This window comes from Anomalospiza imberbis, chromosome 7, assembly GCF_031753505.1.
Source record: "Anomalospiza imberbis isolate Cuckoo-Finch-1a 21T00152 chromosome 7, ASM3175350v1, whole genome shotgun sequence".
In the NCBI taxonomy this organism is placed as follows: Eukaryota; Metazoa; Chordata; class Aves; order Passeriformes; family Viduidae; genus Anomalospiza; species Anomalospiza imberbis.
This window is the reverse complement of record NC_089687.1, coordinates 21,394,362-21,421,409: the sequence shown is the minus strand read 5'-3', so window position 1 is coordinate 21,421,409 and position 27,048 is coordinate 21,394,362. Positions and strand designations below refer to the sequence as shown.

General features: G+C 36.7%; 1 protein-coding gene across 5 annotated transcripts in view; it reads left to right on the top strand.

Moving 5' to 3' along the window:
• Positions 1-27,048, top strand: part of OLA1 (Obg like ATPase 1) — a 106,467-nt gene that overhangs the window by 17,608 nt on the left and 61,811 nt on the right. For 4 of the 5 annotated variants that reach the window (XM_068195913.1, XM_068195910.1, XM_068195911.1 and 1 more), the window contains one exon: positions 5,136-5,263. The exons of the other annotated variant lie outside the window; for it this stretch is intronic. In XM_068195913.1, coding sequence (XP_068052014.1) covers positions 5,136-5,263 — 128 coding nt within the window. The remainder of the gene's footprint in view (positions 1-5,135; positions 5,264-27,048) is intronic. 5 annotated transcript variants of the gene reach the window in all.

The following is a 27,048-nucleotide window of genomic DNA, read 5'->3' as shown; positions in this document are numbered from 1 at the left end:
AATTAGCCAACAGCCTAACTGTAAGTAATTACACCCAATGACTGCATTGGCTGATAGGAATCAGCCTGTCTGAAAATCTTAATAAAAAGGTGATTTTGAAGTCTTATGTTTCTTCTTCCTCCCTTGCTTAAAATCAAATGAGATTATAAACAGGAGTGATTTGAGAGAAGGGATGGATCAAACTACTTAAATAGTTGTCAGTATTTGTTTCATTCCTGATTTGCACCTTTGAGTTGCTTTGCACACATGTTCACAAACACAAAGCTTAATGCAACAACAAATGTTTCTCTTCCACCTAGACTATTTCTAATTGTCTTGGATGTCCTTTTTAAACTTAAATTTTAAAGCAATTTTGGGCATCTCAAAGGAGGATAATATCTAAATTGCAACTACCTCTCTTCCACTTCATTACTGTCCATTAGAATTCAAGATCTCTGTCTTTTTTGTCAGCAGATTGCTTTGGTTTTTTGCATTGGCAAAATTAATTCATTTAGATCTTTAGTGCTCAAGTGATAGTTACTGAGCTAAATCTGAGTAAATCCCATTGCTGTCTAAATTATGAAAGTCTTCTGCTATATTAAATGAAAGTTCCCTTGAACTCATTGTAGGATAGCATACTCAGTTTTAAAGTGAAAATTATGTAATCAGTTTGGAAAGCATTTTGTAGAAACCAGATCAGCAGTGGGACTTTCTGAGGGACATCATGTGGGACTTAGGCTATGTTTAACAAGAGCATTTATGTAAATGGAAACCACCTGTATATTCAAAGTGAGAAATCAATAACTTAGCAGGCTGGAACTCTTAACATATCAGCATCTATAAAAAAATCCCATTTTTTTTTACGGAAAATTGCTGGAAATTGGTAACTATAGCCTGTTGTTAATGTTCTTTTTCCATAGGTGTTACTGAGTTTGCCTGCTCTTCAGTTTGTTCTGAGCCTGTGTAAATTAGCTGGGCTGTGATGTGTGTTCTAGCATTGCTTGTCAGCAGTGAATGAAAAATACTAAGTAACGATGACTTGAGCCATCTTTTCTGCCTGATGAGAGAAGGCAAAATGTAATTAGTTGTATTTTGTTGGTGTAATGACTTAGTGAATAGTTAGAGAATGCAGGTGTTTGGTATGTACAGGACACGGAATATGTGCTATAATCCACATTGAGTCTCTTACCTTGTTATAATTCATATAAGCACAATTTAATTAGCAGATTTTTCACTTCTGGTTCATGTGCCATTAGGTTCAAGTGTTGTTTGTCAGTACCATGGATAAAATGCTATTAATGAAATCATTCTTGCATCGAAATGACCAGGGCTCATCTGCAGTACCTAGTTCTTTGGAAGCAGATTCCTTTAACTGCCCAGAGAGGAGTTTTGCTTACATTGGTCAAAACTGCTTGCAAGATTGACTGGGGGAACTGTAACAGTCTCTTGGAAGAGGGAGTTCCAAACTGATCTATTTGGAAATGAGCCAAAAATAGCAGTGAGGACAGACTGAGAGTTGAATGGATCTCAAAGCGATTGTCACAATATACACGTTCTCTTTCTGTGTTGCTGCTTTTACTTCACGTCATTTGTGACTGGTAACAGATGTCTCTTACTTAAGTTTTATGAATTTTCAGGAAGGAAGAAGAATTTGTCTTTTCTGCAAAATATGTAACCCTATGGATGCATAAGCCTTTTATTCCTGAAAATGCTCTAACCACCAGACTGCAAAACTGTACTTTATCTGGCCCAGTGAGTCTTGTGCTCTTTACTGCATGGTTGCTCATACAGTGAAGGTGGTATGCTAACACAAGCTCAATGCTAATGTTTTTCAAAGTGAGATAAAAAATCCCTGTTCAAGGATTAAACCTGTGGTTAAAATATAGAGATACTTCTGGATTTGGTGTTCTGTTTCATATTATAAATCCTTGTGACATGCTTTATGGTAGACTGGTGTAGCACTGATTTGTACAAATGATCAGTTGATGCCACCTGTTCCTGATGATCATTTGAGGCTCAGTGACATTATGCTAATGCTGACTAACGAATCTTAAGAAATGGAAATTAATTTGTTTAGAGGAGGAAAAAAAAGCAAAATGCAGTTAAGTCTTCAATAAACCGTATTCAAGATATATGGTATATTCCCCTCATTCTGTGCAGTGTTCTCTGTTTATTTAGTTTCATAATGTTGACTCTTTGTCCTTCAGAGTACAAGCAAGCGTGACTAGCTTGTGCCTTTTTTTGCTTTTCTGTGTATTCATTTTTCTACGATGAAACAGAGATTTCGACCCGGCAAGGTGTCTGCCAGTGGGAATAGTTTTAATTTGCTTGGAATGTGAGCTTTGAGGTACCCGAGGTGAAGGTGAGAAAGCGCCCTGGAAACCCACGCACTTCAAAGGTCTCTTGCTCGTGTTACTCAGCTGTGAAAGAAATGTGCTGGGGTTTTCTTTCCATTGTGTGGCAAATGAGGTTGATTCTGGTGATAGAGTGGCCATCTGCATATGAAGGTATCTGTCTTGCTCTAATGTGGCATCTTTGTAGTGAAAGTGTGAATTGTTCTGATGGCTGGCCAGGAGGTTAATCCTGCCAGGAAGGTGAGAGAGGAGCATGGAACATTTCTTACATCCCTTTTGTTTTCCTTAAAGCACAATTTAAAATGACAATGGAGAAGTGCTTTAAAGAGTGGTGTTTTTCTGTCTTGTTGCAGAGGGAATAGTTACGTGTCAAAAAGCAAGGACTGGGAAGTCGCCTGCAGTTTGTTCTGAAGTATGTTAGTTCTGTTCACATCAGGCAAAAGTAGTTACTGGGTTAATGCATTAATATTTACCGGCTTCTGTTTTCAGAATGTGAGTTACTCTTTAAGGATTTGTTCTGAGTTTGTGTAGTGGTAGTTAAAAAATGTAGTGGGACAACGATGTGAAATTTGCAAAATTGGTTTACTTCATAGCATACTTACATTCATGTACTTTTGACTGCATTCCACGGTATTAACTTGCAGCACACAATATCTCTCTTCCCAAGGATGGGCCCTTCTTTTCATGGGCTGAGTGAAGTTTAAGGTCACTATTGTGTTACCAGAATTCAAGTAACATACCATATTGTGTTACATAATTGCTTCTTTCTGAGTACATCACAAAGATATTAATTACATGGAACAGGTCACTAAGTTCCTAATGTATTATACCTGACAGGTTTAGTAACACTTGGAACTTCACCTTGGTAAACAAAAATATTTTGTCCAGATCTTGTATTGTGAAATTATTTTACTTGAAAGAAATAATTTTCCTTTGGAAGTGTTAGAGCAAGATTGAAAACAAAACCACCAGAGTGGTCACCACTCTTCCAGAAATAATTGATGTTCCATACTCAAACAGATTCTAGTGAATAATTTCTCCCCAAATTAGAAAGTTAATTTGAAGTGAGAAAGCACATCTGCTGATTTATTTGCAGTCAAATGAAAGTGGGATAGCACCAAAGGAAAAAAAGTTGGAATTGAGTTTTGTTCTGCCTAAGTCAGTTGCTCAGAGCAGAGACAATGTGCCATAGATTTCTGTAACTACATTTTTTTATGTCTGGGCTATGGCTGCCATACCAGGCACTGTGATGAGACAGGTTGTTTTCCTGCTGGTGGAGTTTCCTGCTGTTACAAATTTGTCAGCAGTCATGTTGTCAAAAATTCAGTATTTGAAAACACGTATTTATCAGCAAGTTGTCACACTAACAAAAATAAAGCTCAGTTTGGGCTGTGGACAATAAATATTTCAGAAGTGTAATACTGTTTAGAAGATTACTGGCTAGGTTATCCTCAGCCCTCATTCCCACCTTTGTGGTTGTTTCTGTCTGTGGGCAGCACTGCAAAGGTAGGTTTTTGTAAAAGGCATCTTAAGGTAGACCACAGAATTTATTTCTTTGGATTTGAATCTCGTGTTGAAAACACTCACCACATAACAGGGCACCCTATGCTTTCCAGGTCAGCTCTTTTTGCTCATGCTGCCTTCGGGGCAGTCATACCCCATCCTTGGGGCTGAGTGAAAGCTGTGGGTTTGGGTGTTTGCTGCTGTACTTACTGCCAGTAAAACAGTGAGCTGCTGTATTAGTCCTAGCATAGTGCTGATGAAATATGATGGTGATGAAGTGTTTGATGGGAATGAACTACCCTTCCACCTATTTATTTTGGAGCCATCAAGCTGGAGATCTTGAGACTGTGGTGTGCAGTTTCTGGTCTTTTGCAAGTGGATTTGCAGCATTTCACTGTGGTTCTGTCTCTGCCACTGTTCATGATGATGGTGTTAGTTGCATAGAGCATATGAAGGTGCTTTTAGTCAATGCCTTATCACGAAGTTTTAGTGGTTTCTTGGGGTTTTTTCCTGATTCAGCTGGATTTTGAGAAGTAATTTGGTTTAGAATGTACATGGCAAGTTTAATGCCCATTAAGTTATTTGTTCATTTCTTAACAAGTTGAGAATTTGTGAAGGATAAAAGGTTTGCAGTTTATAAATTTCCCATAACTTTAAAAGCTTTTTTTTCTGTTTTTCATCAGCTAATTCGAACCTAATGGCTATTCTGTTGTTGCTGTATAAAATGTCTTGTGAATATGTCTGCTTAACCCTCTGGTGTTCACTGTGGTGGAAAACATCACAGCTATTCATATCATAGCATCTTAATTTATCTGCTTTTTTTTCTAAATTGTTTGCATAACCCTGGTCACTGCTAATTTTAATCAGCACTGTATTTTAAAAAAATGACTCTTCTGAGAAACTTGCATAACCTACTGAACCAAATGATAACCTTGGTGGTGTGTAATAGCAGAGTGCAATGGCCTTTTGTGTCTTATCCCTTTGGTCTTGTGAAAACTGTGCATTACACATGACATATTTATGCCTCAGCCTTCCAGGCCTGCTTGATTATTGTGTAGTTGTCTGTACGATTCACACTTCAAAACTAGTTTACTTAATTTTACATAAATATTTACTGAGAATTTGGAGAATAGATGTTTTACATGGGATGGGGGGGGATTTTGTCTTATGCATTCCATACTGTGATGTTTAGCTTGTTCCAGAAAAGAAGTGTTGAATTTCATGTTCTGAATTTATTTCTCTACCAAAAATTTTGGCTAATATGCTTTAGTAATGAAACTTCTAACTCTTATATTTCAGCAAAATTCCAGCCTTTCTGAATGTGGTGGATATTGCTGGCCTTGTGAAAGGAGCCCACACTGGACAAGGCTTAGGAAATTCCTTTTTGTCTCACATTAACGCCTGTGATGGGATCTTTCATCTGATGCGTATGTAAACTTACTTATCTGCTTTCTCTAGCTTAAGGACAGCATTGTTGTACTGTAATTAATAACTGTGGAGCAAATATCCATTACAATTCAACTTCTACCATTCAATTCAAAGCCATCAGGTTTTTCAGCCAAGACAATCCTCATCCTCAGCTATGTAACAGGTACACTTTCTTCATTAGCCTTGTACTGAAGACTTAAGAAGAAACTGGGTTTTTGGAAATCTGCAGTAATGTTGTGTCATTTTCTTTTGCTGCCAGTGCATGGCAGTTTGTCTAATTTCATGAAGAAGGAAAAATTGAATGTGTTAATAAAAGACAGAAATGGAAGTAGAAATCTGCTGCTTTTGTAGATCCTTAAACTTTGCAGATCCTGAGAGGATGAAGTTTATTTGTTGCCTTTTGCCAGGGTTTGGTCCAAGTTCCTGGTGAACTGTGTATCTTTGGGAGCCAGTGCCCTGAAACCAACTATCAGTTTTCAGCCTGGTGGGGGGACACTGAACACTGAATCTCTGAAGTCACAGTAGAAAGTGACTTAAGAAGAACCCAGGCAGGCTGCTTCTGTTCAAGGGTAATAGGCAAGGGACTGGAGGGTGAGACTTGTATGCCAGCAAGCTGGAAAGGAGCTGTTGTTGAAGCTGAAGAGAAGATAAGAATTATAAAATGTTGGTAAGAAGAGCTGTAACAGGAAGTGATCTGGGGATTGTGCATTTTTGAAGCATGAAAAATTTAGTGTTTGTTTTCATTTTGATTTGATCTGGAACACATTTTCACCTTTGAGCACTGAAAGTGTTGCTCCCTGTCTTTGTGCTGTTGTGATTGGCACTACTACTGCCTGTGGTAATGGCCAGCATGGGAAGCAGAGTCCTTCAGAGGACTGGTCTTTTTCTTTTTTATGGATGCCAGGCAGGAAGTCAGAAGCAGGTCATTGTGGATTTGTGCTGTAGACTTCAAGCTCTCATGCCTGAGTATATTGAGTAATGGCTTGTTAGGCTTTGACTTAGCTTGGTTCAGTTGGTAATTTTGCAGAAACCAGTTTGAGAATTAACCAAGTTGTATTAATTAAGGTAACAATAGGTAAGAAAGTGGCTTGATAGGAATGGAGTTGAGTATGGTGACACAAACTTTGGGTAGCTCAGCAAAGGTATTTTATAGTTCTAGATTGAAGGGTTTGATCCTGGTTTCTTTATTTATTGAGGCTATGTTAAACTGTGTTTTCTTTAGGACAGAAGGTCTATTTGTCATTTTTTTTAGCTGCCATAACAGAATACACTGTTGTTACCTCTTTGTGTTCTGAGATGTTTTTTGGAGAAGGCTGTTGCCTGTCAGTTGATCCACCACAAGGTACACAGGTGAGCTCTTACATGCCATAAAGCTGAGGAGAAATTCTGTTTCCACCTGGCTAATTCTCTACTTTCTTTACTTCATTTAAAAAGAGACGATACCCCCATCTTGAAATGGCTGTGGATTTTCAGCCTTCAAATTTCCATATCCTTGTTAGACTGTTACTTTTCCTGAGATATATGGTTTTCATTAAATCAATAAAAACATTATTTATGCATCTAAGGTATATTTAATATATGCAAAGAAACAGGCAATAGAAGGCAACCACACGTGGTAGGGTAACAGGACAAGTAAAAGGAGAGGTAAGTTTGTGTTGAGCACCACTGTTTTTTTTAATACATGATTAGTGACAGTACAAAGTAGATTCTCTTAGCTCAGCAAACAAGGGAATTAAGTTTTCACCTGCAGAATAGAGTAGTCCATGCTTGGGTTTTGATACTTTCTGTAGATTTTTTTTTCTATAACAGTACACAAACTGAAAATTCTTTACTGATACTTATACTAAACCAGTAGGTCTCCATACACTTAAAAAGAAAAATTTCAGATGTTATCCCATTTTCTTAGGGGTAGGGGTATAATTTACTTTTGGTCACACCCAGTTTTGAAAACCTCAGACAGCTATACTTGCTTACTTACTGGCTGAGTGAATGGTGGATTTAATTTTGAAATGGTTGTCTGTCCTGGATAGTGGTGTTTGCAGTCCCATAGTAATCTGACACATGCTTTAAGGTACAGCTTTGTTCATCTTCCAAGTTTCATGGTTTAATTTGGAACATTTCTGACAGTTCTGTTCTCCATGTTTCAGGTGTACTGCAGTTTTGACTGAAGCAGCAGTGTTTTTTGTGATGACAGAAGGCAGGCTGTTTGAAGGTTATCATAGTGTTTCTTCCCCAGTTTAATGGCTTTAACCACCTTTCAACTTTTATGGCAGATCGGTCACAAGTACTTGTAGAAAATTACTTTCTTTGTATGGTGAACTATAAATGGCAATTCTGTTACAAGTGTAAATTTACAAATTATGCTTAATGCTTCAGTGAGGAAAATGGTAGATATCAGTATTTAGTCACTGCTAGATCTCTGTCAAGTTTTTGAATGTACTGGATGTTAAATAGCCAGAGCTCTTCATGTTTTTGAATTTCTCTTCCCACTGATATTCTGCAGTCCTAGCTTTCTAGAAAATATGTTCCACAGTTTTCTCTTATTTTTAGTTTCTTTAATGAAATCCAGTCTTTCTCTTCAAAGGTACAGAAATTGGGAGGAAGCTTGTGTGTAAACATATTTTGCTATCAAATGCTCCTTTTCAATTAATAAAAAACCATTCGAGTTGGATGCCTAATGTTTAAAGTAGGGCAGGTAACACTGGGTTTTGTGGAAGAACCTGAGAGCGCACCTGTGCCATCCCCTGGTGTGCCAGTCCTGCAGAGGTTCTGTGAGCTGCCTGGGTGACTCGGTGCTGGGGGAGTGCAGGCAGGTAGGGCTGGCAAGCTCCTGCTTTGCTCCTCTGGAAGTGCTCTGACTTCACAGCACAGGAGCTCCAGCTGCCTTTTAGCAGCAGGATGGGGAGTTTGGTAGCTGATAATCCGTGAAATCTTGGTCTTTGTGGTAGGAGTGAAAGAGCTGTGAAGCTAGGTAAACATCCCCTGTGGTCTTACGGAAGTGACTGGTGTGACCAATGCGAGTGGGCTCCTAGAAAGCTTTAATTGCTTTTACTCCAGTTTTATGTTTGTTGAAACTGGAAATGTTTAGTCCTCCCCCTGGTTCTGCCTCCTTCAGGGTTTTAGGTGACTTCTAAAGCTATTTGTCATTACTTATGAATCATGTCAGCTGAGTGTAGTTTATTCTTACTTGAAAAAAGCACTAATCAAAATTGAGTTTGACAATATTTGTGCTGATTTTTGCTCAGCATTTAAAATCAAGTTGACTTAATTTATTTACTGTCATGAAGGTTAATGGTAACATTTAGTAGTACTGCCAGTGTTTTGCCCACAAAGATCAAAGTTATTTAACTGATATACATCCCCTTTTTTCCACTGATTTTTTTGACTCCCTATAAAAATGTATGTATTTTCTATATAAAGATGCTAATTGTCTGTGGCTTTTATATACTTGAGGCATGATGCATTTTTCCCCCATGTTCTCTAACAAGAAACCATACCTGCTGATTGCTGCTCCTGGAATCTGACTGCTACTGAGAGAAGGCATGTGAGGATATCACTTGGCCACGCTCCGCTGCACTAACATTTCAGTGAACAAAGTATGACTTGCATCTCATCCTTTCAAGCATGTGTGTTCTGTGCTTTGGGAATCACAGTGGCTCAGTTTATGCAGCTGTAGCTTGCCTCTGTCACTTCTAATATCTGAAGCTGTTTTTTTCATCTTTATAATGTGTCAAAAATTCACCTCGAAATGATGTTAACATACCTGTCTTAAAAAATGGTATTGTCTTGGACATATTTTGGTTCAATTTTTTGAAGATGCTTTGGTTTTGTTTTATATTACTTAGTGCAATTGACACGTGTTAAAAAAGCGTTGCCTGTTTACAAATGCAAACCTTTCACTGCTAAGCTACCAAAGTTTAAAAATAGTCTGCACATATTGAACTTGTTAGTGTTACACAATCAAGATGTATTGATGTGTGCTATTAAGTAGATGATAGTTCCTATTGAAATTTTCTCTTATTTATTTTTAGAGCAACTGAGTTGAAGTTGAATAAAATATTTTCAATGGCTCATAGTTCAGCTAAACTTTCAGTTGGCTTTCAGTAACTTCTCCATATCAAATCCAGAAATTGTGAAAACTTTCAAATTAAACTGGCAGTTGTGTCTGTGTATTAAACTAGTGCTAGTGGGTTTTTTCTTTGTAGATTTTTTGTTTGGGATTTTTCAGTTAAATATTGTACAGTGTTTTGATTTTGAGAAAAGACTTAGCATAGGAGATTTTTCTAATCACGGAGTTACGAAAATGCTATTTCTCTACTCCTTTTAGCAAAGTCATCCCTAAAAGTGAAATGATTTATATTTGCAAGACTGGTTTTGCATTGTGTGTTGCAATTTCAAAATTTCAGTACAAGAACATGGAAAGACACTTAGGATGAAGGCTGATGCTTAAAAGCGGTTTTTTGTAGAAGGATCTGAAGAGCAGAAAAGACCTCGTATGTGCTTTGGATACTAGTACATTATTGTCCAAAATATTGATAGTGAAATTAAAAGACCAGGATGGGATTCTTGTCAATCTTGTCTCATGCAATTTTAATTACTACTACTTTGAAACCTACACCTGCGTGAGAGAGGGAGACATTTTGTACACAAGCATCCTGTTTGATAGATCAGTGCCAGTGCAGGATCAACTAGCTTAATTTGGTTGGCTGTGGAAAACTTCTAACTAATCAGATTTTTCACTTAGGCAAGAAGATAATTACAGGAAGGGAATAACCTCTTATGCTGAAAAATTGCAGAAGAAAAATGCAAGATCTGTCATCATCCTTGAACATAATGTTAGTGTGTTTGAGATGCAGGAAATCACATTATAAAATCACCCCAGTCTCCTGTTATATTGCTGGTGTGTGTACATGAACGGAATTGGTGGGTTTGTACCTCAGAACTGTTCACAGTATTCTGTTTGCAGCAGCTTTGTCTCCAGCAGAGGAATGAATTTGTTTTCCTGGACATGTGGGTGCAGATTGTGGAGCAGGTGCTGGAAAATTGTCATCACTAGTGAGTTAGCCTTTGTCTTTATTGAACAGTAAATTACATTGCCAGACTAAGTGAAACTGATACCTGAGTTTTAATGTGTTCCTCTAAGGCCAGGTGGTTACACTTTAAAGCACAAATAAACTCAGGTAAGTGTTAAAATAGGTTTCATTAAAAAATTTCTCACAAGTAGTTCTTCTGAGAGCTCAATAAGCCTCCTCGAATATATAGATATTAGGAGCAAAAATTTATATGTATCATATTAATCCATGATAATTAAATAAATGTCTCTCAGGGATATACTTTACTTCTTCAGATAGAGAGAGCTATGAATGTTCAAACATTATGTTAGTAATCAAACAGTCCATAATTTGTTTTATGTTGAGGTTTCCTCTTGATGTCACAAATTGAATTTTGATTGTATTGTTCCTAGGAGGTTTCAGACTCAAATATTGTAAAGTCTGTAATTTTATTTAATTACTTATTCTCATTGAGAAGGAAAATTACTGTTCTTGCCTAGCCTTTATCATAGCTTGGTAATGCTAGATTTGTTAGTATCACGCTGATTGAAGTGACAGTGGATTTTGGAACCCACTTTGTCATTCATCTTTGGCATAATATCCTATGCCTCTTTATGTCCACTTTCTTTTTTGTATCAGAACAGATGAAAACATAAAATTTCCTGTCTAAAGGCCACCACCCTTGCTAGAGTAGCAGCATCTAATGCCATTCTATTTATAGATGGAACTTGTTAAGTTTCCTCAGCAGGGACTTAAAGCTATGACCTCGCAGGCCAGAAACAGGAGAGCTACCTACTGAGCTACAAGGGCAATCTCTCAATTCTAAAGAATACATAGAAAATTTCTAATATACTGTACTCTGAGTCATAAAGTACTTGACCAGTAAACCCTCCCTCCCTTGAGAATAAAGACCAGACAGGCTATCTTTACTGCGTCATTGCTATTATTTGACCTACGACTACTTTTATTACAGTTCTGTGTGTGTGATTTGGCAGTGTGTAATTGCTATTTAGGCAATGCAGATGAGTTTTTCCTCTGTAATACTTCAAAGAAATCGTCAATGTGTGATAGAGTTGGGGTGTTCAGGTGACTGTGAAATACATATTTACATGTTTGAGTGGGTGTCTTTGCTGATGGTGTGGAGTATCCTGACTTCTTAAAAACAGTGATAGTTTAATGATTAATTTTTTTTTTTTGCTGTTTCATGGACTTTCCTGAAAGCTTGAAGGGAAAAGTACTGCAGATGGATTTGGGGTTTTTTCTAATGTTTATAGTGTTCTCGTTTCTAATATGAAATGTTTGCCTGTTTTCTTTTGGTCAGAGAAAGGCTACCTAAGAAAAGGTAAAGTAACAGTTCTTTGCAAAAAGATAAGTGGCTGAGTGTTTTCACTTTAATTAGCTGCATGATTGTATCAGAAAGGTGAGTAGTCTGTAAACTGAGAATATTGTAGTATCCCTTTCAGAAAGTTGCTTTTGAGAAAGTGATGGGTTTTTTTAAATGCTTTTGAGAAAGTGTTGTTGTTTTGTTTTGTTTTTAATGCAGAGTTTTAAGGAAAACTTTAAATTAGAGAGGTTCCTTGAATCACTTTTGTTTCTCAACTGAATCATAGATGGCTATGCTTCCTGGCACAGCTGAGAGCATGGGCTGCCCTGCATTTGTGAACAGTAGTAGGAGTTTGCTCAGGGGCTCTTTATCACTGTCCCTCGTTGCTTTGGAGTTGAATATGCAAGTGAGTCAATACCAAATGAGCTGAGGTGATAATTTCTGAAGATTATGTGACTTCAGTATTAAAATAGACAAGGAGCAGTTTACATATCTGATTGCTGTGTACTGAACAGTGGACTAACTACTGCAAATGAAGACCAGGAGGAACCTGGCTTTGGGTTTTCTTATTCTGGCTGTAAGTTACTTATCCTAGACAAACTAAACAAAGCTTCTGGGTAAGTTAAGATATGCTAGTGTAAGATGGAATTAATATATACCTCCTTTTTGGTCTGTGTCAAGCAAATTCGTCTGAGATCCTTAGGTTGTCAGTTTAGAGTTCCTTTGTCTTTGTCTATGAGAGTTTATGAGTCTGTTTAATAAAGTGACAGAAAAAGCTCTGGTTCAGTTTCCTTTCAGAATTGCTATTTATGGGAGCTGCCTGGTTTCTACAACAGCCAAAATGCCACTTTTAGAAAAATAGGTGTTTGTCCCTTTCCAAGTCATACGTTGTGCCAAACTTGGACACTGGATAGGAAGGTCTTCTGCGAGCTGAAGCGGCTCCGTACTCCGACACCTTTTCTCATGGATATGCTGCCACCTTCTTCTGGATATGCTGCCACCTTCTTCTGTGCTGTTGGAACTGATTGTTAAACCATGTAGTAAAAGGGGGTTTGGGTCTTAAAAATAATCATGTTCTTCTTGCTGGGTTATTTTAAAAACAGGTAATGTCTCTAATCAGATTTAATATGTAATACAGCAAACAGTCATGCTGTTCTAGCTGAGGGAGCATTAAGCTGAGATTGGTAAGATGAAAAATGTTTGTAAAAAGGCAGCCGTAGGAAATATGCTAGTTGCATCCTTTTTTTTTTTTTTTTTTTTTTTTTTTTTCTGTTTTCTTCTAAGCTTACAAGACTTAGGGATTTTTTTTTTTCAAACATTGCATGTTGTCCACTGGAGTCTGAAGAAATCTGACTTTCTTATGACTGTTATTTATGCTGAGATGTTACTGAGATGCAGGGTTTGGTTGCAGATGTGCCTTTGTGCTGTTGTAATGCTGAAATATTGATGTGGAAATCTGCTGACTTCTTTTGGTGAGTTTTCAACAAAGATAGTTGGTATGTTTTCAATATGCTTTCCAGACTTTCTCTTCTGTTCTGATGAAGTGCAGCTTCACTTTGGGTGAAGATGAAGTTTTGCTTTTCTCCTTGGCTTTACAACGCGTTATGTATTAGTCAGTTATCAATGGCATCTCAGCAGAAATTCTTATGGCCTGTTTTTTTCTCTGTTTGGAACTTGTCACTCTTTTATTTGCTTCACACGGTTTCTCCCAGCTATTTTTTAGTATATTTCCTAATGAATTTTTATCCTGGTATCTTCTGCGGAAAACAGAATTAGCAATGGGCTGGATTTAAATGCTGGATGTTTATCAGCAGTAGTTGCAGGAGCTGCTTTGGAAACTATTGCTTTAGTTTTGATGCCAGGGGGTCTCTAGCCTCAAACAACACCCTGGAGCCTCTGTGCCTGGAGACAATTAACAAAATACCAAACCAAACATTTATTCATTTTTGCGAAATACCTCAGAAATGCTACTTTTGGTACTTATTTTAGGTTTTGCAGTTAAAGTGAAGCTTCATCTGTTGTTGATAAAATAGCAAGAAGATTCTTTAGAACCTCAGTGTTTTTCATTAGGTATGTAATTAAATTTCTGCGTATTCAAGTAATTCATGATTAATTTGTTTTCTTTAAAGTTAGTTTAAAGGACTTTCTTTACAAAATTAAATGACATCCCTTCTTCCTTCTCTCTACCTTCTTCCTTCTCTCTACCTTCTTCATTCCCCCCTCCATCCTATAGTTTTTTCTCCTTATATGGATGATGGCAGAAGCTTCTGTACCTCAAACTCGCGTTACTAGTTAAACTTTTACAATATGTTTGAGCATAGGTTTGCATTTCAGTACTAGCCTAGATAGCTGTTACTGAGGTAACAGTTCCTTGACACTGCATATTTTTATGCACCCAGCTTTGGTAATTTGATGTGAACATTATTATCTCAAAGTTAAATAGCATTAGGAATGGGAAGTCGAGTGTGTGAAAGAGTTGCAAATGGGGTGAAATGTAGAAGTACAGGAATGTATGCTACCTGAGAGGGATTGCTTGCTTTTAGACAAAATATGTAAAGAAGCAGAGGGAATCCAAAAGTTGGGCAGTTTAAGACTCTTGGATTGGGTTCTCTGAAGTGTCAAAAAGCAGAAAAATTAATCCAACGAACATCACCGTAGAAATTGTGTATGTGTAGGGTACGAGATAAGAAATATTGACGTCATATTTTTAAATTGTTAGGGATGGCATGATCAAACTGCCATGCAGAGGAAAAAGTCTAATATGTTGTATGTAAGTTTAATCTATCCAAACCAGCAAACATTAAATGTTTTAATCATAAGCAGATGATTATTTCATAGCTTAATTACAAGGCAGAATATAAAGATTGTTTTGGTATTCTTACTGCATTTTTGTCTTCTCAACTTACCTTCCAGTTTTTAAAAAATGTAACAAAATCAGCGAATACTGCTCTAGGTTATTTTATTTTAGTTCTGTTATTTTAACCTGAATTATCTCTGTGTTTATGGTGTCTTTTATTTTTCTTTGAAGTTCTTTGCACTTAAATGCAAATTTAAATGAAGTGTGTTCCTTCATTCTGTGCAGCATAGCTGCTTTAATTAATTTTTTAATAACTTTTTGTGCGTAAAGAAAACAAAACTGTTCATTGGACTGTGCAGTATTTAGAAAAAAACCACATTGTTTCTGTAATGCCACTCTTGGCCCAAAACTACCTTAAGCAACAACTGAAATGCATCACTTTCCATTGGTTTTAAGACTTGAAAATACACTTCCAGAAATTTCCTTCCAAGGGTACCAAAACATTCAGCTATTGTTTGAGATGGATATAGAAAAGACAGCAAGAAAATATGAATTGTTTTGTCTCAGATTTTAATTTATATATCACAAGCTACTGTTTAAATATTGAGTGTTTTGTGTAATTACAATTTAGAAATTTACAATTTAGAAATTTACAATTTCCAATTGCAAAATGTTGTGAGTGTAGGCAGAGCTCAAGTCAATGGGATCCAGAACCTTACCTCAGTTTCTGCTTTTAGCAAAATAATAGATCATTTTCTCTGAGCCATGGTTCATCTTTGTAGTTAGTATGTTGAGCTTTTATTTGTAGAGATTGTTTAGTCATTATGATAAAACTTATTATAAAAGTTTTGATGATGAAGAGTTAAAAAGCTCTTAGTGTTTTCTTTTTATAAGCCACCTGTTGCCTTAAATGTATAAGTATATGAATTCGAACAAAGTGCTCATCACTTGTCAGCCATCAGTGGCAGCATAAAAATTACTTGTGGTGCTTGCTTTGCAAGAAGTTCTTTTGTGTTTGTGACATCAGCTTTGTTTTATACAATTAAAGTATTACACGCTAGAATAATCTAAATTGCAGCCACTAAATGGTGATGTAGTTCTTTTTTCATAGAGCTGAATTTGTTTACTGGTTGTATGCCGCTATTGACTACTGTTTAACATGACATGTCCCTTTTGCTTAGAACAATCTTTGGAAAAGGTGGCTTTTTGTGTCCTGTTCTTGTCTCCTACCCCCTCCATTGCTCCTCCCTTCACCATTATGGAGAGCTTTTCTTGTACTTTTTTTAACGAGTTGATAAAAATACATGTTAGGCTTCACTTTTTTTTTTTTTCAACTAGCAAATTAATAGTACATGATGATATTGGAACAGAGAAAAAAGCCTAGCAGTGAAGTGATCTGGACTGCAGGAGATGTTTTGTTCCATATGAACACATTTTGACGTGAACAGAATAGTTTTTGTTTGCACGGTTTAAAATAAAACCCACAAGCAAACCACATTTTTCTGATTCTGACCCTACTCTACTAATGACTGTACAGGTACCTACTGAATGGCTTTCTCTGTTGGAAGTACCTAATCTGTGATGTTCTGTTCCTCTGTTATTTCTGTATTTTTCTTTTATTTATGTATCTTCCCATTTCACAGTGAATGAGAAGAATTTCCATGTGACTTGGCCACAGTTTCTTAAAGTTGTTCTCCTTGTATTAAAACAGATATCCAGTGCTATATAAATTTGGGGACAATCTGCTGTCCCCTTGTCAAATTACATTGTATTGAATATGCTTTTGTGGAAAAACTCAACCAAGTGGGTGAAATTAGTAGTTTTTTGTATGTTGGCTGAGTGCACAGTAGGCCTGTCTTGCTCCCCATGACCTTAGGAAAGGCATTACATCTCTTCGGAATTTCTACATACTTGAAGTCAGGTGAGGAATAGTTCCCATTTGAAGAAATGAGGCTCTAACTAAGCTACTTTATTGCTGATTTTTGTATTCAGTTGCTCTGGTTTTGGAAGGAATATGACTACTGTGTAATTCCATATTTGTGTGCAGGACTTACTGGGTCTGCCGAATCTGGGTTAAAATCTCTGTGGCTGCATACTAGTCCTGGAGCATTGAAGGCTCCCTTCAGCAGTCACCCCTCCTCCTTGGGCCCGAAGCCATGAGACCGGAGCATGTAAATTCAACTTTCCTATTCTTACACACTGCTCTAGTAATTTGCCCTTCTGAGGAATAATCTAAGTTAGAGATTTAGATAGAAATAAAGGTAAAAGTAGCTTACAATCAGATAATGCCTACAGCACTGTTCAAACAATAATCCTTTGGGAATGGGATATGAAAAGAACATAAATGCGAGCTAAAGACCATGCAAAACAATATTCAAAAATACAGCTCTCATTTAGTCTCTTCCCATACAGTGGCTTTGATAAGAATATTATTTTTTTAACTGATAAGCCATTAACAACATTTACTTTATTAAGATACTTCCATTTTATTATTCCAGCATAATTCCAAGCTGCTAGCTGGCATTATTTTATAACTAATGATTAATTCATACTCTCATCCTTTCACATGTTTTTATGTTGTTATTTTTCCTAAAACATGTATGTAAGCAAGTAGGGAGAGAGAACAAAAGTGACCTTTTGAAGTACTTCTATATTTTTTCCAAGAGTGCAGTTCTTCTATTTAGTCATACAAGTTCCATGAATTGCGGTCAAGTTCTGCTCAGTATGAATAAAGATGGCTTGGTCTGAACCTTAACTAATCAGTATATACTTCTAGAAAACAAAAATAAACTTCTTCCTCTCTTCTGTATTGATTACTTTTGCAGACTCACGTTATGGTGACTGTGCCATTTAGAGTGAACAATATAGCATATGAGTTAATTGATCATTCACAAATTCATATTCTTCTTTTGAGGATATAGACAGTTTCCTTCTAGTTGATTTGTCCCACACCGAAATAAAATAACAGTGCTCTTATGCTTTTTTACATTTAATTTTCCCCCTGTCTGTATGGATTCACTGTGAGTGGTTTTGAGTTAGTGGATGCAGTTGCACTCTTAAGTAAATAATTGAGGGGCATGTCATTGGATGTATATTTCTTCCTTATGGAGAAGTATTGCAGTCTCATTGTTGACTTGCTTTAGCCATTGTTGGAGCAGGGAAGTGCAGTGTGAATAGGCCTAGCAGAGCAAAGGTACTGCCAGCTCAATTGGCTACTCAGCTTTTCAGTTGTCTTGCTCACTTAACCTCAGCAGGATTTCAGTTACTAAGAGAAGATAAAACCATTCTGAATTACTTAATAATTTGCTTTTAATGAAGCCCCCTATTTTTAAAAAGTGTTAGGTGTTATTAAATTTTCATTTTCCTCCTATATGGTTAGTGTAATGTTGCCATGCTAAGGTATTTTGACTACCTCATTTGAGCATTGTTGTTGAATAGTGTGATGGACTAGACACTTCTAAAGGTAATTTACATCATAATCCTGATTCTCCTAACCAGCCATCTTTCTGGGTGAGAATTTTGCAGTTTTTCCTAGTCTTGCTGTAGGTGGAAAGGTGCAGCTTGCTGGTCAGTGAATTAAGGGAGCCAGTGGAGTGCAGGAGACTGGTGCATCCGAGTTCTGTGTGGATGTGTCCGGTGTGCTTCCCACACTGGTGCCCGGTGGCTGTGTCTGGATTCCCTGAGCAGGGGGATGAGCTGATGGCTATAGACTCTTCTTCCCGTGTGCCCTGCGCTTGGCCCTCGCTGTGCAGGCTGGGCAACTTCCTTGTTATCGGCTGTCCTCATGTTGGGAGCACATGGGCTTGGGAGAGGGGACATGGGAGTCTCAGGAAGTGATGCTGGGAAGCCTGCAGGGCTGCCTGCCTGGAAGGTGCCCTCAGCTGCCACTATGGACAGCTTGGTGCAGAACACCAGCGTTTCCAGCTTGTGTGCTGCAGTCATAGGAGGAGTCCCTTCATCTGGTTCCCATAAGCAACATCCAAATTCCCTCCCTGCTGGAGAGAAATGCTGCTTTTGTCAGCTAAAAACATCAAGTTAAGCTTTTCTCTCATCTCTTTCTGTTTATGGATCTTTTTTTCCCCAGAATGCTTTTGAACGTTTGCTGATTTTAAGTTTTTTTTTTCATTCCCACTTTTGTTTTCTTGCTGTGTAACAGCAGGGTGATGTTGCTTAACAGGATTTTGTACACCAGTGGTGCTATTTACTAGAATGTTGTTAATTTATTGTATTAGAGCAGTGAAAATATGAGAAACAATAATTTGTTTGCAGTCTCAGAACTGAAAGCTTTTTGACTGGAAAGATATCTCTGGGACCACTGCAGCTATAGGAAAATTGTTTTAAGTTGAAACCTTAAATTTGCTGAAATTTGATAAGTTAGTACAAAGCAATTTCAAATCTCAGCCATAAAATCAATGTGAAGGTACTTTTTTTTCTGCTTTAAACTTTGCCTTGGAGAAAAAATAATGTTCTTTGTTTCAGAACATCTGTAATTATATGGAAGTGCATGGATTCTGTATTATACAAGCACTGCATAGAAATACTTCCACAAAACTAGGCTGAAACATTCAGCATTTTTGAGAAGAAAGAACCTTTTGGAAATCTTGGTAAGGGGAGATAGTACTTGTATTTAAATGCAGTTTGAATTTTTGATGCAGTTTGAATTCATAAATCAGTATCATATGCCACCAGTTTTTGTGTCTTGATGGAGTGAGTAGATGGGTAAGCTGGGCTTTGGGCTGGCTGCGGGGGGGAGAAGGGCAGATGGAGCTGCAGCCGAGAGCAAGGCTGTGTTCCTATGGAATGCAGACAGGGTCTAACTGCCTCTCTTAGGAGGAAGGGATATTGTAATATTATCAGCAGTGTTGTATTGAAGATTGAAAACAAGTAACTGAAAGCACATTGTAAAGGAACAGATGATTCAAATGATTTGGAGAACATTTCTAATGTTAGTAATCAGCAAACCACAGAGAATTTGCCTGTGATCAGAGCTCTGATTTTTCACCAAAATGGAAAGTCTAGTCAAGAGTAATCCATCTTTTGTTCACTTAACATGTTTTTTCTTAGCTGTATTGCCTACTAATTTATTTAAAGAGAAAGATTTTATATGCGTATGTAATAGTAAATGAATGTCAGAATGGAAACTTAATGGCTTTATAGCTTTGTGGAAGTTTCCTTCTTCTGCAGTAGCATGTCATAAAATTTAGAAAATTTTTATAGACACAAATTGTTTGAAAATTAAGCATTCAGTTAATGTTGGCTAGCTGAAAAACAAAATATATACTGTTTTCAGAGCATTGCAACATCTCTGCTTTCTTTGAACTTTGTTTTTTTTAAAGAAAAGTCTCTTGTTGATTTGTTGTGTGTTTCTTCTAAACTTTTTGAAGTTTAAGCATATTTTCAAAAGATCTGAAATAAGGTTTTCCTGCCGTATCAAAATGAAATAGTAGCACTTTCATTCTCTGTTATGTGATATAGTTGAGTTTTTATTTTAATCCCTGATCTAATTTAGGTTAGAACATAACATTATGTAAAAAGTACATCCAGTATTCTGTATCAAGGTTGTTACAGAAAGAGAAAAATTCAAGAGTGAACTGTCTTTTTATAACAAACTCATTTGGAAGCATAAGGTTACTTTAAAATAGGATGTAAATCTTAAGGAATCTTTTCTGTCAGTGAACTAGCAGGGGCGTGAAATCTACTAGAACAGTTCTGGCCTCTGGCTTGCTCCTGTAAGCTCTGTCCTGTGTCAAAGGGTGAGCAGGCTGCAAGTTGAGTGAAACTGCATGAAAGGATGGTGGTGCTTGACTGGCTGGTCTGGGGGGCATCGACAGTAGTAGTGTTAGAGGCATTGATGTAAATGTTTGAATATTGCATGTGCCTTTTGCATATCCTTTGAAATTTGGGGAGCTTTGTCATCTTTCATGTATTGTGAAGAAGTTTAAGTATTGTGGCTCAGCATCTTCTGAGAGTATACTAGTTTAGGAACCCTAAAATAATTCTTTTTTTCATAATAATGATAACCTCTTCAGGATAGATGTGATCCAAGACAAATACTACATGATAGCTTTTGGGGCAAAATTGCAAGGAACCTTCCTACAACAATTGGATGAAAGCTTTTTTGGTAGATTTAAGGGTGTCTGATGGACAACGACTTGCTTCAGAGACTTCAAAAATTGCCAGAAGCATGATGGCCAGTATGATACTTTTCTTTTGAAGAGTTTCTTTGAGTGTTTTGAGATGGAGAGAATCTTCATTCTGTCTAAGAATAATTAGTATTTATTTTTCTTTCTGCAAGGTTTGAATTGAAAATACTTTATCAGATAGGAAATGTTTTAAGATACATGTTTCCTTGTTCTGAGAAGCAATTTGAGGTGGCCTGCTTGATACAGGCTTTCTTTGCTGTGTGATACAAATGTTCATACAGACGTTCATGTGTAGAGAATTTGAGTGTACCTTTGTGTAAGCACATCTGTTGGATTTCAAAATTTAAAGAAGCCCTGCAAGGGTGTGCATAGAATTGCCAGCTTATAGTGCGTAGGAAATGAAGGCAATACTACTGAGAAAGGCAGTCTGCCCTCCGTTTGGTGTTGGCCGTGTTTTTGCCTGTGCACTGCCCTGTACCTGGATGTGAGCACAAAATTAGCTGTGGTTGTGTGCCAGACTTTATGGAATGCCTGATGTCATTTGCCACTAACCAGCTACTGCTTTGTAGCTGTGATCCTTGTGTTTGCCCATCTAGTCATCACGAAACTGTGCAGAAAGGTAATACACCTGCATGTGCACTGTGTTTGCAAGCTTAGAAAACATGGCAAGTGACAATTCCTGACACTGAAAAATTCTGTTAAGTGATAAAAATATATCAGAACAGATAAGAATATATGGACACTGGTAAATAATGGTGTGATACAAATAATGGGGAAAAATATCAGAGTATATTTTTACATCAAAGTGTTGGTCTCCACAGAGATTGCTTGCTAGAGCTGATTGTGCACTCAATTTTACCTCGAAAGCCTTTTTAGGTTTTACTTTCAATACAGATAGATATAAAATATAAAATATGTAATAAATAGAAGGTGGGTTTAAAAATAGCATATAGAGGTAAAATACTGTCACTGTTTTAAAGTAGTAATTTAATAGCAAAGCAGAAAATAAGTTTCTGACAAAGTCTGCTGCTGTACTGGCATTGCAAAGCAGTGTGTTCAGAAGAGCACGGAGGCTGTCTGGCAGCCATCCCCAAACTCCAGCCCGGGGTGTCTGTCACTGTCACAACCCGAGACAGCCTTTGCTGCTTGTCCCTAGGTGCAGTTCAGGTGCTGTGGTGAAGCCAGAATCCTATGGCCATGAACACAGTGAGACTGTATTATTTCTTCAACTCTGCATGAATGAGGGTAATGGAGAGGTTGGGCATGTTTATGGATGGTGAGCTGTCCTGAGGGACGCAACGGTTTATGTGAATGGTCCTTGCCCTTCATGAACAATGTGGTGCAAGGCTAGTCCCTGAGTGGCTTACCTAATCATGCAGAACCTGCACTGACATTTTCAATTCATGAATTAAAAGTAGTTTAACTTCAAATTCTCAAGTTGAAATTTTCAATGTTTTAAACAAAAAGGTTCATAACAAACTCTTCCTCATGCTACAGTATTTTATATAATCTTTGTCTTTTTCTGGCATTAAGAAAAGTGTTTCTGTAATGTTAATTAGCTAGTAACTGCTGTTTTCAGTGTGCTTTAATTACTGTATGCTGCTTGATTATATGTTATGAAATAAACTTAAGGTTATTCTAGATTGTTAAACGGTGAGCTAATATATAACTACTGTGCTTAAGATGACATTTTTCAGATATGGTAGTGGGAATATTGGGAAGAGGAAAAGCTGGAAGTGCAGTTCTCATTCTTAGAGACATATGAACACAAGTTTAAGAATTACCTCCTAGATTTTGAAATCAATATTTATGAGAAATATCTGGTAAAATACCATGAAAATACTTTAAAACGTGTGCATAATCATAGAATAGATTGTAAAGATGTAACTCTAGGATGATTTGCATATGTGTTACTATTAGGTATCATTTGCTGCCAATCTAATTGTACAATATAAGAGACTTTAAATTTACTATTACTAAAGAATTTTTTTAAAATGCTCCTGTTCAAATTACATGTACCAATAGCTACACTGCAAAATTACATGTATATAATTCTGTCTACACATGGAGGTTTTGTTGCAGTGACAGTTGTACTTTTTAATTAGCCAGATGTCTAATTAACTTGGTGGTCATGGGCAGTTTTATTTTCAATTTCAGCTGGACCGAATGCTGAATGAAGGGTTATACATGGTGGTTATGTTATGTTTGGTAAACAGACAAAAAGGAGTAAGCTAAGCATTATAGATGACTTAAACCATCTGATAACAAAGATACTTGATTGCCTTTCATACTGAAATAAAAAAGGTTGAAAAATTTTTTTTAGCAAAAATTATGAGCATTGTAAAACATATCCTGTAACTGTTCTGTCTCTTTAAAAAGATATTTGCAGTAGTAACTGATCTAGCATTGAAAACCACGAAGAATTTTAATATTGTTCATATGTAATTGCTGTAATCTCTGGTCTTTGCAGGAGATGGTACTTAACATACTCAAGGTTTTTTCCCATGGTGTTTCTTTCTCAGATTGCTAGAATAAAGTCTGTGTTTATTTCTGTTGATTGTAAATAGAAATAAACAGTTTACATTTTTAGTTGATGCATAACATTTTTATTTGCTTTACTCTATCTTAAATTCTAGCTTCATCCTCAGTTAAATTTTGTGGTTATGTTCAGATACTTCCCTTCACATCTTCAAGTAGTACAGTGTAAGCAGCTGTGTAGCTCTGATCTCAGGCTACTTTGCAAACAGTGAAAAATATGTGAAGATAAATCCTCTATTGTGCCAATTTATTCCCCCAAAGATTTTCATCATCACTTCTTTTACAGTAATCTTTCAAAATTACTTCACCAATGTTTTAACTCTCAGTTTAAGCTACTACTCAATAAATCATATATTCAAGATCTTCTAGTTTTATGTGTTATTTTAATAGGTTTCTAATTTTTAAAGAGTTTTTCTTTGAAGTAGTGTAAGAGTATGGCTCAGCAGTGCTGATATCTAGGAGAATAAGGTCAGTGAAGGGGGAGGTGGTTGTTCTTTTCTCTGTAGGCTAATAAAATGTGGCATTTTAAGTGCTGTGGAGAGGGTCTCAATTGTGGCCACTCTCTCAGTTAAGTAACTACTTAGGGACTCTGAATATGCATCTTTTTCATTCAAAGAAAGTAAAACAATTAAGTGTTCCTTCCTCTATGAATGTTACAAAATATAACATATATGTTAATTTGCCTTATTTCACTATTCTTCCTGGGTATTGGGGCCTGGGTGCAGGTGGGGGCCTTCTCTTGTTCCTTTTAAGTTTCATGCATTTTACTGCACTTGTTAAATATCAGCATCTCACTGCCAAGTCACTAAATGGTGATTTTTTTTTTTTTTTTAAAGCAAACTTACTGCTCATTCTGTAAAAATCTATTAGTGGCATTTTGACACATGAAAAGTTTGAAGTCTTCTGCATTCTTTAGTCACCAGATAATTATATTAATAGCACGGAAATGTATAGCATTGCATAGGTGAGATCTTAAAACATTCAAATTTAGCTTGTGTTTAAGGTTGATGAATATAAATGAATCAGCCTGGGCTTTTAGGTGAAAATATTTTCAAATTTAAAGCTGTTGTGCCCTGATGGGATTGTTTCAGTGGTTGACTGAAACATTCAGGAGAAGGGAAATATTTCTTTAATGCCAGAGGGAATTGAGCTAGAAATTGGGAACAGAAAAAGGAAAAAATCCCCAACTTTAAACATCCCTCTGATTATGATTATCATGAAAACTGAGCTTTGCTTCAAGATTTTAGCCAATGCTGTGTTTTCATAATTTAATAGGTATTTATTTTCTGAGTAGTAAGTGATTTGTCTTTCTTAGAAGATGCCTATAATGAACTGGATCTATCAATAAGTAACTCATTTGCAGCATTATTGTACTCAAATCATGAGAAGTTTAATTGCAGTTTGCTTCTATCATTTTCCTTGACAGCTGTTGGAAAAAAAAGTGGTAGATTTGGATTTAAACTGACTTCCAAGGAGGAGATATTTGTTCAAAAGCAGTCAGCGAGTGCAAAGATCCATGCCAATATTCAGAATTCGTATTTCCCTTGAATGGAAGGTTGTGATAAAATGGTACATGGTGTGTTTTCATTGCCTGTTGAAAGACTTTCATGCAGTTAAAATAAGCATTTTGATGGTGGTTGAATTAAGAGTTTTTGTCAGTCTCTTCTCATCATGGATGATTAGACTAAAACGTCTGCTTGTCTTGACTTGAGATCACCACAGCTTCAGATAACATGCTTTGTGATTGAAGGTCGAAATATTTTGAATTCTAATAGGCTGCCAGATGAATTGCTTGAAATAGACTGTAAAATTTCAAGGCTTCCTTTTCCATCTGCTGTGAAAAGAACCATTGGGAATGGTTGAGCTTGATGATCATAGAATTACGGGATGGTGATTCTAAAACCCTCAAAGGGAAGTTGCTATGGAGATCTAGTTCCAAACTGTGAAATGATTCACCTCTGAAAGGCTTCAGGGTCTGAGAAGCTGAACACATCATTGTTCAGGTGGTCATTGGTTAGGAAATTGCTGGTGCCTGTGTAATCAGCACTCCTGTGGTAGTTAACGATCTAAAAAGGTTTGTTCTGAATGATGTGGGACAACAGCAATGTGCATAAGATGGCTTCTCTCAATCATAGTTTGCTCAGCCTGGTGCTTGTAAAAATATAGTGAGCTAAATGGCAGGGAGACGAACTGCTTCATTGAGGAGGTCTTTTAAAAACAAAATTCTTTTCTGTGATGGATTTGACATCTAAAGTAAAAGAAGAACAACTGTTTCAGCTTAAAAAGCTGTGGTTAGATGTTGCAAAAATATCATATATTTATTTTGCAAGGAGCAGAACAGCGGGGCTGCATATTTGTATTTGCTTGCAGGCTTAAGGAGTAATACTGTTGGAAATAAAGATTTCTACCCAGTCACACCTCAAGAACATAATGAAGTAGCCCTGATATATTAATATTTGTCCTCTTCCATCCCCCCTCCCCAATATTAGGGCCTACAAGGCACTCTGCTCTGGCAGTCATGGAAAAACACCCTGTATATTGAGGACTCAGGTTAATCAAAGCTTATGTTTTCTTTCGTAGTTTCTAATTTATTTGTGTGTTTTGAGGATAGGAAAAGGGAATAACAGGCCAGTTTTTTGCATACATGCATAAAATAATGCATGTTGTCAACTGCTGCTAAAATTTGCTAGCAGATTGTTAGATTGCTTGAAAACTCCAACATACACACAAGTATTTAATGTACTTTTTCAAGGAAGCCAGAAGTCATCTGCACAGTACACAAGTAGTTAGTGACTGTACCTGCCTACCTGATTCAACATAAAATATTTTCTTGACCATGTGATGTTCAAGAAGTCTGAGTTACTATTCCTTGCATACTCAGTATCACCCTTTCACAATTTCTTAACACAATCTCTTAATGGTTTCTAGTAAAGAAGATACCAGTGGCTACTAGGTGGTGCCAGATAGTTACGGAACACAATTGATATGTTCCACAATATAGTTGCCATTTAAGTAAAATGCTGCTAGGAAAAAAAAGTGAATGTCTGAGGGCTAGGGACTCCTTTACTGAAATAATGTACAAAATGAGTTCTTTACTTCCCACATGATGGGCCAGACAATGTATAGCAAGCAATTTTTTAATTTTTTGATGGGATGTTTTTTTGATAATTGTAAAGGAAGACACTTAACATCCAAAATAAAATATTAATATCAAGTTTTATGTGGTCAGCTGTTAAACGAAGATCTGAATATTGAACAGGAAATGTTGCAAACCCTCTTTACCAAGTTTAGCATCTCAGCTAAGATGCAAATTATATATTACCTTGTGTTTTTAGTATTTCAGATTCTGTTCTAAAAAGATAATTTGTTATTTCTTCTAATTGCAAGCCTGTACTGTTAATGTGAGGTCCTAAGAACTGTGACATCTCTTAATTTGTAGAGAAGTAAACATGTGAAAAATAGTGTTGGAAAAATAAGCTCTTACCCTAATGATGCAGCTAAAGCTAATGGTATATTTAAAATGATTGTTATTAATTATTTTTCCTCAAAACCCAGAGGCAACACTCTTATAAAATTGGAATTGATTTGCAAAGGATAAATCTGGATTAATAGTATTGCTTCTTTTGCATTAAATTTGTTTTACACTATGAATGTGGGTCAGAACGTCCAGAGGGAAGGTTTTATGATGAGGCACATTTTTGTAAGGTAAATTTTCTGAGAAGCATTTTGCTTTTGTTCTTAAAACTATTTTATTCACTTAGCAACACTGCACTTCATTACAAACTTATATAGGGCATATGACTACCTAATGGCACTGAGAAAACAATATTTGCTGATCTAAATCTTTTTTAACTCTCATTTTTGTTATACATTGGCTGGTCTTCCCTTAAGTATGTTTACTCCTCCACACCTCCCTTGTGCAACAAAATAG